The sequence below is a fragment of the Malurus melanocephalus genome, unplaced genomic scaffold (genome assembly GCF_030028575.1).
Source record: "Malurus melanocephalus ecotype Western Australia unplaced genomic scaffold, MMel_1.1 scaffold_37, whole genome shotgun sequence".
Classification (NCBI taxonomy): domain Eukaryota; kingdom Metazoa; phylum Chordata; class Aves; order Passeriformes; family Maluridae; genus Malurus; species Malurus melanocephalus.
Window position 1 is genome coordinate 1,419,942 of NW_026623269.1, and position 15,990 is coordinate 1,435,931.

The following is a 15,990-nucleotide window of genomic DNA, read 5'->3' on the forward strand; positions in this document are numbered from 1 at the left end:
CTTTACAGAGTCTGCATCCTGTAACAGAAGAGATACCCACTASCCAGGCGGCCAGAAGCCGAGTGCTRTGGTGGCCCCGTGTCACCAGGGTTCGGGTGGCCGCTGTCAGGCTCTGGTCCAGCAGGGAGGAGACATTCTTTTTGTTAGAATGCTGTCATCACTTAAAGAAGAAATCTGTATTACTGTATTACTCTCCCCCGGGGAGTGCGCCTTCAGTGACAGCACCGCTGGGAGACGGCGCTGGGCATCGGCCTCAGCTCGCCCCCGTGTGAAGCTGGAACGAACTCCTGACAAGATGGGCCAAAGTAAATCATTAGCGTTTATTGGAGTGCTTCTCCGGTGCCTGGAAATGGTGAGTGCAACTTATTTGCTGTAGAGCTACTTTTAGAGATGAWACTGTAATCTTTGGAAAAGTAAACTAAAAGTTAGGGTGGAGCACATTCAGACATCCGCTTCTGCGTTGGTATTTAGTTACTATTACAGTTTTGCACTGTTTACATGTGACTGAAAAATACTTTTAAAGTGTGTCAACGGCTGCGAACGGGATCAATAGGCAAATTTTGAAGGGAAAATATAGAAGAGGTACAATCTGCTTGCGTGTAACAAATCTCATCGGTTGCATATGCTTTCCATGCTTAAAGAATCCAAGCAAATACATCATATCAGTAAAATTTGTTAAAAAACATAGTATTTTTAAGTTGTTGTTAATAATATTCTTAGATTTTTAATTTTAAAAACAAATAATTTCACACTGTATTTCTAATTTTGTTACATCTTCCTTTTCAGATCTTTACAGCAAACACAGGTAAATTTTCAAAATGGTATTTTGGTTTTGTCTGCCTATTTTTGAATGGGTCTGAAGAGAACACACTTGTGATTTTTRATAAAATATTCTGTAAGTTCTAGCAGTTTTATTAACAAAAATTGTTTTAATGTTTGATTCAGGCTTTAAAAATTACATTGATAACTTTATAAATTTTAAATCTCATTTTTAGGAGTCACAATTCTGTTGGACACACACAAATATTCGGACTTGTGCCTTGATACTAGTGTGAACCGGGGAGAAAACTCAGAGGAACAAATTCTGCAGTTCATTATATAGCTGTGCTACAAATGGGAATTTAAAATGTCCCATATTTGCACCCAATTAATTGTTGTGTATTTTAATAATTAAGAAAACAAACAAAAGAAACATCAGAAGAAAACACCATCACACTTCCTCAAAAAAAAAAAACCGAAAAAGAACCCAACAAAAGCCCATACAAACCAATAAGACCAATATAAAAACCTCACCAGAAGCACAGTCTCCTTTGCACAAATGTTTCCAATGTTTTGCATTTGATACACAGCTACTCAATTAAGCATTAACATCTGCTTTTAGTCCCAAACACTTTCTTATCAGTTATAGACAGACATCTTCTTTTGCTCCCTTTGTAAAAATGGTAAAGATACTAATTGTGGCCATGCCTATGGAATGTTTGYAGATGGGTCTTTCACAATCTTTGAGCAAAATGCTGCACTATACTTTTTTTTAGTTTGATTTAAAATACTGTGTTGAGTAACAATTCACAAAGATTTTTATGCAGGAAAACCTTAACCCAACTCTAAGTCTTGCCTAGCAGGTAAGTAGAGAATATATAGCACATAGGTGTTAGTGCTTAGTGGAGCAGCTGTGCATAATACTTGCTAAGGTCTCCCAAATCCCACATGAGCTACTTTGCCATGCAAAAGTTTGCCTCAAGGCACCTATTTTGTCCCAAATACTTTTACATTCCTTTTCTTCATTTTATGTGGGATGTATCTTCATTTTATCTTTTTTTTTTTCCCTTCTAGTGAGTATTTTGCAGCTTTGCAGTGTTTGCAGCATTGCTTTATAAATGCTGATTTTAGCATGAAAATCCTTATTTCAGAACATTAATTACTCGTGGTTAAGAAATACACTGTGTAGTTATTTACATGTCTGCAGTACACAAGAGCTCTTTCTGAATGGTAGAACATAACATCAAAGCATTTAGTCACAATATTTGATTTGTCATGTTATTGTCTATCTGCTCTGAGCAAGGGGTTAGGTGAGTTCCTGTGATCCCTTCCAAAATAAATTATTGTWTGCTGCTTTGGTATAGAAATGCCTATGATTCAGCATCCTATTTCAGACTGCTTTGTATAAACATGCACTTCTTTGTATATATTGCTTTGTATATTGCTTTAGTTAATAATTAATATAGTTAATTGGCTGTAGAGGAKAACCTTTCAGTGCAAYCTAGGTTAAATGGCATTTTTCAATAGTGAATTCAGGGCACTAGAGTATTTTTATTGAAAGATGAAATTTGTTCTAGAATACCACAAGACTGTGAATTTTGTTAATGTTCACTGCAAGTCCATTTAACTTAAATTTTGATCATTTGTAGAAAGTGTTGATTATTTGTCCTACATTTTGTCTTTATGAAATGTTCAGAGCAAGCAACGTTCCACAGGGCTGAGTTTCCCAACTTCAGTATGTCTATYATTATTTCCATTTTAGCTCCAGACACACCTGTTATTGACCAAGCTTATTCAAAACTTAGCAACAGTATCACAGTGGAATGGAAAGCRGTACCTGGGGCTACTAATTACATGCTGACTGCACAAGATGGAGATTCCTTCGTTGAAACTGTAGTCAAAAATTCTCCAGGCACAGTGACGGGACTGAAACCTGCCACCTTGTACAGAATCACTATCAGATCTATAAATTCAGGAGGRAAAAGCCAGCCTTCACCATTCAGAAAAGTAAAAACAGGTGGACTTTCAAAATCTTATTTCAAATTCTGTAATGTAATTATAATATAAAGCATTAATACATGTACCAGTCCTGAATTATTATAATACTGCATTTTAAATTGTACTGATCACATTCTTCTTTCAGTTTTTGAGGACTAGAATTCATCCATCTGCCTTAATGGCCAGGACAAGAGTCTGAATTAATGGTTTACTTTATGATGGTACAGTAAGTTCGAAGTTCAGTTGGGAGTTTCACTAGAATTTGTATGAATATATGTATTTTACTTTAACAAAAGGCATAACTTAAAGGAATGGAATAGAGAAGCAACCAAAGGTATAATACAGTACACCAAAATTAAAGAGGACAGGAAATGCAGTATCTTCTTGGTCGTTTTCATTCTTCAACACATGCATCCTTTCACACTTTCTGTACAGCTTTCATTCATTTCACAAAATGTGCAATACAATAGTTGATGCACTAAATATTTTTTTCAAATTTATTCTGCCAATCTTRCATTAATTTATTTTTCTGGTTTTGTTGTCACTGAATTTGTCTCGCAGAGTTAGTGATTGTTTTTTCTGTGTATTCATTTCAAATTTGGCCCTTTTAAACCATACTACTGAAAACCCAAAAGCTTAATTTTGTTCTTTCTCAACAGTCCTGGCTGCTCCAATTCTGTCTGTTGGTTCTCCAAGTTGTGACTCCATTGCAGTGAGCTGGAAAGCTGTGCCTWTGGCAGCTGGATTCTCTGTGTCAGTCATGAGATCAGATGGTTTGGGCAGAATGCTGAAGGAGAACACCACCAATACCTCCTTGGTATTTACAAATCTAGATCCAGGAACTCTTTATACTATCAAGGCTTATGCCTGGAATGCCAATGGGATGCCTGGAGATGATTTCACTTATAACCAAAGAACAAGTAAGAAATTTTCTTTTCTGAAACCAAGTCAGCATTCCAAAAACAATGCAGCAACAATATATCAGAAAGTATTTATGTGTATGTGTGATTGTATTATGTTTTTCAAAGATAATTGGGTAGATTTTCAGATCATATTATTTTTGCCCCATTTTGAAGTTTATGAAAGGTCAAATGACATAGCTATGTTTAGTGAATATTACCGAGGCAAAGATACCATTTACTGTCACTAAAGTTGTACCTAGTACAGATCTGGATAAGGATTACACAAGCTTAGACTGATTTTGAGGATTTTTCTAATTTTGAGAAGCAAATATTCAAAATATCAAGGAGTTTCAGCAATTGGCAACTAGAACTATATATTTTTTAAATGTCATTTTAACATGAATGAGGGTAAGGTCTGCACCACAAAAAAGTTCATTTAGTTTACAAGTTATGAMAAAGTTGTGTGTTGTGTGTCTGTAGGCAATAATCTAAGTTATATCTATGTGTTCGAAACTGATATTCCATAGGTCCTAATGCACCGGGGGATGTTAAAGTAGCTTTCAACAGCGGTGCTTTAAGAGCTGTCGTCTCTTGGATGCCAACAGAAGGAGCTCTAATTTACAGTGTCACAGTCTCCAGTGGACTCCTGAAACTGAGGTGTAACACATCTTCTGCCTCCTGCATAGTGCCATCCCTCCAGTGCAGCTCAGAATATTATGTTTCTGTTACAGCATATAATGATGCTGGATCCAGTAAACCTACTGATGCAGTAAGCTTAAAAACTAGTATGTGTCACTGATACTTACACAGCTTATGGCATTTTAATAGAAACATCTTTTATTTCAATTGTAAATTAGTCCATTGCAATTCACAAGTAATTCTCAATTAGTTCTGCTTTTGACCTTTGTTCATGAACTGTGCTATAAACTTTTCTATTGTAGAGGTAAGAGCTTAAACATTCTTCATATTTCAGTGAGAAAAACTTGCAATGATGTTGACATTGTCGGTTGAACCAGTAAGCCTGGAGTTTCCTCTTATGAGAAGTACATGTTCTAAAGTCAATTTTCTGAGTGTAGAACTAGTGGAAGGAATAACAGGTCTGTCCTACTGTGTCAGCTCTGTCACAAATAGATTGGAACAAATTTGTGAGAAAATGGCATTAAGGACTRCCTCTGGGCTTAGAACTATTCTGGGCCAAGTCTAGTTGTTAGAAAGAAGGTCAGCAAAAGCACCTTCAGCCAAAGTAACACCATTATACTAAATTAAGAAACCATCAACCATTGCCAGGACAAGAGCTCAGTTCAACTACAGCACAGCTGCCAGGTCAGAGGTTGTTGCTTCCTGACCTGTTAGATGAACTGCCCATGTAATCAAAATCTAAACAATTTTTTTTTATTATATGCTACTTTAAATACGCAACATCATTTACTTGTTATTTGATAAAACCCTTCTTATTTTGACTTTTGATAGGTGTTAGGAGATCAATCATGCRAGCAACTCTGAGGTGGATCTAACAGGATGAGAGAGCCTTATGTAAGCGACAACTATTTAGCTGTGGGCTGGCTGTAATATCAGCCAGCACTGCCTCAGCTAGATTATGTATATTCATTCTAATAGCAGCAAGCTACACTTCTTTGAACTAGAAAGAAAATAAATGTTATTTAAATAAAAGCCATGGAGTTTGTAGTTTAATGTGACATTTTGGGATGCCAACAGAAAGGAAACCTAAGCAAAGGATGGTTSTACTCAGACAAAACCAGTGAGTTTCATACCATATAGAGGGTTTTCACACATGGAGGCTTTTGGAAGCCAACTGCTATTCACGCTAGTATTCCAATTATCATCCAAACCTACTRTTTGTGAGCACACATGGTGCAAGTTCCTTTTGAAATATTGGCTGGTGCCACCGTTTTTGTTCAAAAGGCTCCTTAAGCAGATGTTTCTGTAAAACATGACAGTAGCATCTATTTTGTTTTGGAAAAATTATACCGACTTGTCATCTAAATACAAGTAGCAACCTCTGTAAAGGCAGCTAAGTTACTGTTTTTTTAAATCAAGACAGAACTGTTCAAGCTGAGCAGAATAATTCTACATATTCCTGATTTTCCTTTATTCACCAGAATATAACTTCAAGAAAGAAAAAAAAGAATTGTATTTAGAATATTTTTCTTTTCTCTTTTTTAAATGTTTTCTTTCAGTTCCCTGTGCACCAGTAAATATATCAATTGAGGAGGATGAACCTGGTCATTTGCTGGTATCATGGTCTAATGTCAGTTTTGGTCATTATTACGTGGTTTTTGTGAAGAGTGATGATGGCTTGGAAGTGCACTGCAACACATCATATACTCAATGCCATTTCCAGTCGGACTGTGGTTTCACTTATTTCATTAGTGTCTTTGCATATAACAAGGCAGGCCAGAGTCCTTTAGGTGATGTGTTCAATTACACCACCGGTAAGTAGCCATGTATTCTTGCTAATTCATTTGGATCCTTTAACTGTGTTTATGGTAGAGCTGTTTTGACATTTTTAGGGAAGATAATGATTTAAACTTCTATTTTTATTCAGGTTTTGGGCATAACACACAAAGGTTGGCAGAAAAAAAGAAACATTTCACATTGCAATTAAATTTAACTTGCATAGTYAAGTGCAATAACATGCATACAAAATTGGAAACAGTTCAACAATTCACAATCATCAGGCAAGGACATATGAGTAACACACAACCGTGGCATAACATTTGAATTCTAGCCCTGTTCGGTTTTTTTTTTTTTTCCCCAGTTTTACTTCAGGAAAAGTCTTTAAACTTCCTCATAAGGAGTTTTTATACTTGAAAAATGAAAAAAAATAATGAGTTCAGTGAGAAATTGAGAAAAAACATTGTTAGAGTTACTTAACCTCTAGAGCTTTAAAATTTTAAATGAAGCATATATGTAATTCCTGTGTCTGACCTAAACATGAGTATGTCCTCTATCGATTTGGAAGGAGTGGTGCTGAATTAATTTAAGAAGTMAATCTGTGCTTCATGAGACTGTTTGCATAGTATTGGTCACCTTTGGATATCGATACGGTATCGAAGCATATCGACAAATGAAAGAAGGGTCTTATTTGTGCCAGTTTTCCACTCCCAGTCGAGTTTCCCTATCTGTCTYTTCTCTTCCCAGCTCCTTGCTGTCCCAGTGACTTCAGGGCCGTGTTCATGTCAAGCGACACCGTGCGGGTCACCTGGGCTCCTGTGCGAGGCGCTGACCTGTACGAGACCAGAGCAACCGGTGGGAGCGGAGTGGTGCTGTGCAAGGACACGGCCACGGCCTGCACCCTATCGGCTCTGCAGTGCAACACCCCCTACAACATCACCGTGTATTCCTTCAGCGAGGCTCGGGGCAGCAACACCTCATGTGTGCCTCAGTACGTGGCAACAGGTATTGTGATGACTCATTTAGCTGAAGAAATAGTTGTTAGACACCACAGTGATTTGTGGATGAAAAACAGTACTGGAATGCTAAGTTACTGTTTAACTGTTTTACTAAGTTTACTGATAAAAATTAAAAAGCAAACACAAACAAAAAAACCCCACCCCAAACAAAAAAAAGCACCAAAACTAAAAGTCTTTAAAAATACACTGTAAGAAGGAACTTATATCAAATTTGTATTGAATGCTTCTGATAGCTTCAGTGTTCTGAAAATCAGAATTACAATTTATCTCTATACACAAAATCTTATGTCGTCAATTCTATCCCAAATTCTAAATTCTCACCAGGAGTAAAGTGTGTAAGGATCATATACTTTTCCAAAGTAATTTGTCAGTTCTAACTGGAATTTTATTTTCATGTGTAACTTACATAGTGTGCATAAACAATCTGTTTAAATACTATTAATATGAAATATTTCAGCTCCCTGCAGTCCTGAAATTAAAAATATCACAAAGGAGGGTCTATCTGTAATCAGTGTGCAGTGGCAATCTAACAATGAAGAAGCTATGTACATTGTCACTGCCAGAGGAGAGGCTGGACTTTGGCATTGCACAAGCACCGGGAATTCCTGTACCCTAACGGATCTTCCCTGTGGATCTGCTTTCTCTGTTAGTGCTATAGCAAGATCACCAGCAGGACAGAGTTTACCAAGCTACAGTGTCCCTTTAGAGACAGGTATGTGGGAATCGTATATAGTTCAACATACTTAGCAGCATATTAAAATAGTTCTATGACTCTATGATTTTAGCTTTTTTTTTCTTTACAATATGTGCATATCACACTATGTATTGCTGAAAATTATCCTTTTCATAAACCTGTCTGTGTCTTTGTGTGGACACAAAGGAAGGATCATTTGGCAGTTGCCTCACACTGAGAGGCCTTAGTGCAACCAATTATCTTCTGGCACAGCTAACTAAAATGTAATAACGTAAGCCACTAATGTAATGCATAACTTCCTTGTCAGCATTTTGATAATTAAAATTAACAGGAGAGGCAATGAGGCAATGTCCATGTCAACAAATAAGCAGTGTAAAGAACAGATTAAAGCACATCCTACCCACCATTGCTGCTATTAATTTGCTAACAGGTTTTGTCCTCTACCACTTASCCAGACAATCCCCAGGCTCAGCACAGAGATTAATATACATCGGAGTCTGTTTCTAACAGGCAGTTTGGCTGCAGTCATTTTACATTGTAGAGGAAGAGACTTTAAACAGAGACAAAGCCTGGACTGAGCTATATGACTTGAGGGGTAGAGATGGACCCTGTTTAATTTAACTACAGATGTACKCTGATATTCTGATGAAAAATTTTAATAATTTTTAGAAGCTTGGTGAACAATCATGTATAACCCACTGTTGGAGACAAATGGAYCTTGCATTGACATTCTGTTTGTTAGAAGCTTGCCAGCAGAGTCAATTATTTTTCAGCATGCTGGTGTTTGCCTGTAAAGTATGCACTTCTTCATTCCTTTGCTCCRGATCATCTACTATGCTATTGGCAACCCTTCCAAATACCTTCCATTTTCCAGGTCCAAACCAGAATTGACTTCTCTATTTTTTGTTCTTTCAGCTCCTTGTTGCCCTAAAGATCTGGTACTAAGTCAAGTGACACAATCTGTAACCAATATCAGCTGGTCTGTTGGGATGGGTGCACAGACATATGTGACAGCACTGGAGTCTCCAAAAGGACAGGCAAAGTGTCACACTCTTCAGACCTACTGTCTCCTGGGATGTATCACATGTGGCACCAACTAYACAGTATCTCTGAGAGCCATTAGTGAGACGGGTGTGACATCCAACTGTACCTATCAGGGATATTCCTCCAGTAGGTAACTTCTAAATGCAATTGGGAAGAAAAACGCACAATATACAACATACTTTGTGTAGTGTTCCTCACATAAAAATATCACAGGGGAAATTCAACACACAGCTAATATACCTGTAGTTCCCTCCAAATAAATGCACTTTAGATTTATTTCATATAATTGAAGACCTGTTCTTATGACAGCYATCAGCTGGCCATATAACAAAGCTCTAATAACATTGCTCCAGAAAGTTTTTTWATTTAATGTGCTATGGCATAATTAAATTTTAGAGCTCTCAAAAGGATTCTAGGCATTTTAAGGAAGGTCGTGTGCCAGGTGAGAGCAACAATATTCCAACATGTGAAAAAATAACTGAATTCCAGCTCCATAATATGACTCTAATAAAACTTTTCTTTCCTAGTTCAGTTCAAGAATTATTTTGGCTTTCTGTGAAATAATAATTTCTCATTAAAATTCTGGTAATCACAGTAATCTGGTTTAATACATCGTTCACAAAATTTGCTTATAAATGTTTCTTACTTTCTTAGGTGCTTGCTGCCCTTCTGGGGTGAAGCTCTATAGACTCAGGAGCAATGGCATAAGGGTGTTTTGGAGAGCTTCTGACGAAACAATAAACTACAACGCTGATTTACGTGGCTCAAAGGGCAATTTCAGCTGTACCCCCAGCTCAGGTCTAAGTCACTGTGATATTACTGAGATACCTTGTGGGGATGTCTACACTGTGGTGGTGGCTCCAATGACTGACAAGAGGCCAAAGCTCACGTTTTGTCCTAAAAAAATATATTCAGGTAAAATTTAAATTTTTTTCAATGAGTTTTTTTTTTCCCCATACATGCTAGATGGTTAAAATGTAGCCCAAATTTATGCAGGTAAAGGTGGCATGGAATAGAACTTTTCAGCTCTAGTGTTGACTGCAGAGTAAACTTTATGGGTGCAGTCTTGCAATATCTGTGATGGAACTTCACAGCAACATTTTGGGACTGGGCACACTTATCTACATGTGTGCTGAGTTTTAAATGGATCACACATATCCTRATGAATACACAGAAGTTAATTTTCAGTTGGGAGGTTAGGAGTGCTAAGAATATAGAAGCAAATAAATGTGTATTTTATRTTTTATGGATTTTTTTTAAATAAAGAAGCCAATCAATAAATTAATAACTCCTAAGCACATTTTTAAAGTAAAAATTGTTTAAAGGGGAAGAAATTACTTTGGGATTCCTTTCCCAGGGCACAGATTGAATAAACATACTATATATAGTTATATAGTTATATATTATATAGTTATATAGTTATAAAAATACTGCTGTCTGGTGGGATCGCATAGTTGTATAGATAGACTACATGCTGCAGATTAATAATGTTTTCCAGCTTACAACATGACATTGAAAATTTACACTATTGTTTCATGTCATTTCAGTAACCTGTTCTGGAAGCTCTGTTGGAATGGGTAAGAGCAGTACATTCATTACAAAGTCATAAAGTTTATGAAGTATTTTTGCATCATGTAATTCTAAATAAGATGCATGTAACATATAAATTTGATAGTCAAGGCTTAAGGTAGTGTTATGCAGGTTTGTCTCACTCCTCCATCTTATAATGTATAATTAAAAAAAAACAAACCACAAAACCTTACCTATATTGTGGCCTGTATATCATSATGCATGGTCACAACACTTACTATCTATCTGATAGCATGTAATAAAAGGCAGGTTTATTTTTATGGCCTCACCATACCCCATTACAAATGAAGCAAGGTGGCACCTTTGATTTATATTTTCAATTGCTTACCTCAACCTATTCTACCTTATTTCATCTGGGATTTCAACAGGATAATCTTGTGCCTGATTTGCATATGTAAACTACTAGAAACAACTTCAAAAGCAGCCACTGAAACAAAAATTTCTCAACAGCTGCTTTTCCATAACTGGAATTGTTTTCCTTCCCAAATTCTTTTATAGTGATTTATAGAGGAAAGAGCACTGCAAAACACATCTAGATGAAAATTCTGGTCCAGATAAGGAGGTAAGTTATAAGAAYTGCAAATCATATTAGAATGTATGAATCAAACTTTTCCTGCTGATTAAGTCTTTGGGATTGAAGGGAAATGCTTCACCAGTTCTGTGTATCATAAATATAAGCTGTTTGTTAAAATCCATCATATTAACCTCTGAAATCTCGTCTACTCCTGCTGTCACTACTGATTTGTCCACTTCACTGCTATAGTTCCCCAGAAAAGCCCTTAAAATCCAAACAGATCAAAATATTCATCAGCACTCATTTACTTTCTCTTRGTGTTCTGGACTATTTACTACTCTTGTCTCAGGTGGATGGCAAGAAATCACTGCTGACTTTTTTCCCCCCTAAGGCTTATCTCCTTTTTGCTGCTGTTCACCACCTACTGCTATCCTGGATGTTAAGATTGTTGRTAACACCATTCTCCCTAAATGTTCTTTTCAGTCTTTTTTTTCCCTGAAGCTGGAAAGACACATCCATGCCTAACTACAACATTCACAGYTGTTTGAGGACCGGGAGGAGGGAACCTGAACACTATGCCTATCTGAGACCTAATCCAGGSAGGACCTCCTCTCACACTCCACACTGGTTACTTTCTCAGCCAATATTGAAAGCAAAATTCAAGGTCACTGGTTCTACAAATGTGTAATTTTACACAGTCTTCAGAAGCTCATGTGTATAAAAGTAACCAAAGACAACAGGGTTCTTAACACTATTTTGAGTTTACAAAGACACAATCCATTGTGGAAATAGCCTTTCTTCAGAGAATACATTAGGTTATTAAGTATCTCAGCCAATGCTTCTGATCACTTGGACAAAATCTCATGGGAATTTCACCCTTCAGCAAGTTGCTTGTAGATGGCTAAGAATTATATGCTGCTTCYTAGAACATTATCTGCATTTAGTCATGATCAAACAAGTCTTTCTTTAGGAAACATTATTTAAAACTGCCCTGCATTAGTTAATAGAAAGTTGGTTTTATTTCTCACTTAATAAAAATAATATATACAGCTTTCTTCCTTGAGGGTTCTATTTAAATATTTCTTCTTTGCAGACATCATTGCCAAACACTGTCACCACAGCATAACTGTTTAACTGGGTTTTCAGAGATCTAACCCAATTGGTTTCTTTTGGAACTACATTCAAGCCTCAACCATTCTACTTTTCTCATAAGCAATTCTGATAATTCCATGCTCTAATAGTAACTCTAAYGTACTTTAAGCCCTACAAAACTGTTGGTGTATGTTTTCTTAATTCTCCCTKGCATACAGACCTTAACAGCTCAATTACACACCACAAACAATGCTGAAGTACTATTTTTGTCAGCTCCTCTCACTTTTGTCACTGAAGTGTAATTGTATCAGAATGTTTTATTTGCATGTCTGTGGGGGGAAAAAGGGCAAGAAGTGGAAGAGGAGTCACGATTTCTAGAAAAAACACGTTGATTCAGCTCTAAAAAAGTGAGTAGCAGATGAACACAATTAGTAAAACAGGGAGGAAAAGCAACACAACCAAACCAAGTGAGAAACACACCTCCTACTGTGGCAGTGTGCAACTTAGAGGTGTTGTTACTTAGGCATTACACATTGTCTAATAATAGTCTAGTAATTAACACTGCTGATAAGTGAAATGACACTGGCATTCACTGAGCTGTTTAAAAAAAATGTTGGTCAGGATTAGTTGCAGGTTCTCTCCAAACTGAGGTAAATACACTTTCATGGGTCATGCTGACTTCAGATCACAGGAAAGGACAATTAGATGTTGTGTTTTTAGAGATGCTGTTTCTATACTACTTATTAGTATGAAGCTCTGAACTTCATGAAGCAAAAACAACCCAAACAATAAAATTCTCCACCAAACAAACAACAAAAGTCCTACCAAAAAACCCCAAGCAACCCAACCCCAGAAACCTCTTGTAAGAAGACCTGAGAACCAGTAAAATTGCTGTTGAAAACTTGGAGGTAGGCAGCAAATTGCTATGCTAAAATAGATGCTTTCAGAGCAGTATCTGTGTAATCACTTGGACTAACAGATTAGGTAATTGAAAGTCTAGGTTATTGCACAGTAGATGCCTTCACTAATGCTTACTTAATAAAAAAATTTAAGTGCATAACAATAAAGATGTACTGGTTGCAATTACACAAATAACACAAGCAAAAAAAAGTCTATTATTCAAAATATACATTATTTTTAATTGTATCTGGCACAGAAGTAATAGCTCAAAACTTGTTTTCAATCCAGTGAAGGAAGTGGCTGATTTCCGCTGATTTGGCTCAAATTTACGGAGATTTATGCAGTGTTCCACATCTAAATATTGCTGGTGAACAGTAAAAAAGAGACACATGCTGGTTTACCCTGCTTAATAGCCAGTGGCCATCCATATGTAAAGCTACATACACTTCAGAGTGGGGCAAAGGGGTAAAACATCTACTAAAACCAGCAAAATTCATCAAATTCCTTCAGGCTCCCATGAAGAGGGGACCTTGTATACTGTAGGAGGCTACTAATATTACTATTCCAGTATTTAGCATTGGAGCCACAGGGAATTTTGAAGACAGATGAGGCTTCATAAGGGATAATTATGCCAGCTAGGCAATTATGAACATATGGCATACTATGAAAACTTCGCGTTCATAGTGCTTCGGTCAGTGTYATTTTACCCTGAGAACTGAAGAGTGCACAGACTGTGAGACAACAGCTCTGCAACCCGACTCCTCCAGTTAAAATTGGCAGAAATTTTCTCCTAATGCCCTAGAGATGCATGTCCAGTGCAGCTGTACTGCACTACAGCAACTGCATCAGAGTGGGCAGTACYGGTGCCTCCACTAGCTCACCCCTGCTCATCAGAGCTGTTTTTACAGCCTTTCACAGTTCTTCCTGGTTTTAAGGAAGAGCATGTGAAATGGCATCAGAAGGACAAAAAAGAATTAAGAGTCCCTGGATACAAACTGAAGAGCTGTATGACAGTAAATCCCAAGGCTAATTTCAGACAGGTGTCTGGGTTCAAGCAATTTTCAKGGATCTTGGCTGGCAGTGAATATTGTGCCATCCATTACACTGCTAGCTCAAATATTACACTGCTAACTCAGGTATATAATATGGATCATATTAAATCCAAAGGTCAAAAAGGACCACTTATTCAACAGTAAAAGCCAGTCCTCAAATTGCTGCGCTTGTAAAAGATACGGGCTTGGGCCAGTGTTTGCACAAGCTGTATCAAAAYGTTCACCATCTTTGTTGTAGTGAGATGGTGCTTCCTCACTTTGAGGTCAAAGATGTTTCTCAAATACCTGGATTTTTTTCTGCAAATAAACCATTCTTTATTGCCCAGCAGTGGCAGAAGAAGAGGAGGAGCCCTCAAGGAACAACTGGGAATCAGTAATCCATTTTCCCTGACAGAACATTGGCCTTGCAGCCTCTCGGCCTTGTTTCAGAAACTGAAGGTTAAAATCAAGGCCAAAAGAAGCCCTCTAGACACAAACAAGATAAATTAAAGTTGTCCTCACTGTTTGGACAGAATCCATGCAATCCCTTGGCAGACTGCAGATGCAGTTCTGGTAATCTACTAGACAGGGCATCTCTTTTTTTTCTCCGATGTTAAATGAAAGCTCAGTATTTTAGTTTTACGCTGCAAGGCAATGAATTTGTTGAAGCTTTAGTTTTGTTTCAAGCTCCAATTTAAAATCAGGTAACACAAATATAAGCAGACAATACCTTAACCTCAGTACTAAAAAATTTTGATTACTAAGGATCATGATGCTAAAGGAAAGACKAACAGTTCAGAAAACAGCAAGAGCAGGGAGGAAGGAAAAAAAACTTGTTTTTTGGTATACTGTGAATGAAGTATACTGTTAGAAGTCAAAACACTCTTTTCTCCTGGATGTTTAAAATGAAATATATCTAGATGACCTGCATCACACAGAAGCAAAAAAGGCACAAGTATTTTTTTTTTTTTTACCTGCAGGTCACTTCATCATTGAGTCCGACTTCATACTCTTCCTATGTTGGGGCTGCTGCATTTGTTTGCTACATTTTTGTTATAAGTTACTTATTACATAAAATCCATTATTCATACAAAGTGTCACTTGATCTGAAAATAAAATGTGGAGAAACTGAAGCACTTTTTAACTGGCAATGCACGTGCAGGGAAAAGCTGACACCCAATACAAAGGAATTAATTAAGAGTTTATTCCAGATGGTTCTCCTCACTTAGTATACAAGTCATCAGAATAATCTATCAAATAGACTTGGACTTCAATGATATGATCTTTCTCTATAATGCATTTTGGTTTTTGCTTCTAACAACCTGTTTAAAAAAAAAATCTGCCAGATGAAATGTTCAGCACAAATTGAGATCTTTACTATTTGTAGAAAATATGAATTAAAAAAAGGACACTATCAGTTAATTCTTATTTTAAATGTTTACACTTATAAAAATGCTTTGTAAGCTTGAAACTGAAATCCTTTGTAACATTTTTCTTCTTCCTACCTCCCTCTTTCCATCTTAAATGCCTTTATTAGCCCAGGGTTATCATAAATGACGAGTGCAGCTGCTGATTAAAAACATTAAAGGACCATAAATGGATAAATTGTGTTTTTAAAAAAACCCTGAAGCTTACATGGAATTTTTTCAAACAAATAAAATGCATGGATGGCTACAATACTCATCTGTCAACCTTTACAGTGTCCACTTGAGGTAGCCTTCCTACAGAATTACTAAACAAGCCCCAGCAATCTAAATTCTTGTATTAAAACCACTATCTCTGAAAGTCCGCTCAATTTAACACCACTGGTGATCAACATAATACATTTTAAAAACCTTTGGACAAAACAGCAGGTACAGTGGACATAAATGTTAGTTCTAAATCTGCAGCCCTCAATGTACATTGCACGCACATAAATATCTCAGCTATAATACACATTCCAGATCCATCCCTAAAAGCCAYACTATTATGGAAAGCACAGCCATGCTAACTTCAGGATACAAACCATAATTCCACATCTACAAAAGGAAAG

General features: G+C 36.9%; 1 protein-coding gene across 5 annotated transcripts; it reads left to right on the forward strand.

Moving 5' to 3' along the window:
• Window positions 1-38: 38 nt before the first annotated feature.
• FNDC7 (fibronectin type III domain containing 7) lies at window positions 39-15,942 on the forward strand. 5 transcript variants are annotated; one of them, XR_008965229.1, is made up of 14 exons: window positions 40-352; window positions 787-805; window positions 2,522-2,776; window positions 3,417-3,677; window positions 4,187-4,444; window positions 5,858-6,112; window positions 6,822-7,079; window positions 7,551-7,805; window positions 8,703-8,957; window positions 9,486-9,746; window positions 10,379-10,408; window positions 10,920-10,983; window positions 11,419-11,658; window positions 14,939-15,942. XR_008965229.1 is itself a non-coding variant. In XM_057364273.1 (13 exons), the coding sequence occupies exons 1-12, from the start codon at window positions 149-151 to the stop codon at window positions 10,955-10,957; spliced, it is 2,349 nt and encodes a 782-aa protein (XP_057220256.1). In that variant the 5' UTR covers window positions 40-148; the 3' UTR covers window positions 10,958-10,983; window positions 11,419-13,238. The 5 variants fall into 5 exon arrangements, 4 of the variants coding, with proteins under 4 accessions (XP_057220257.1, XP_057220258.1, XP_057220256.1 ...); XM_057364273.1 differs by lacking the exon at window positions 14,939-15,942 and having other exon boundaries at window positions 11,419-13,238; XM_057364274.1 differs by lacking the exons at window positions 5,858-6,112; window positions 14,939-15,942 and having other exon boundaries at window positions 39-352; window positions 11,419-13,238.
• Window positions 15,943-15,990: the final 48 nt, after the last annotated feature.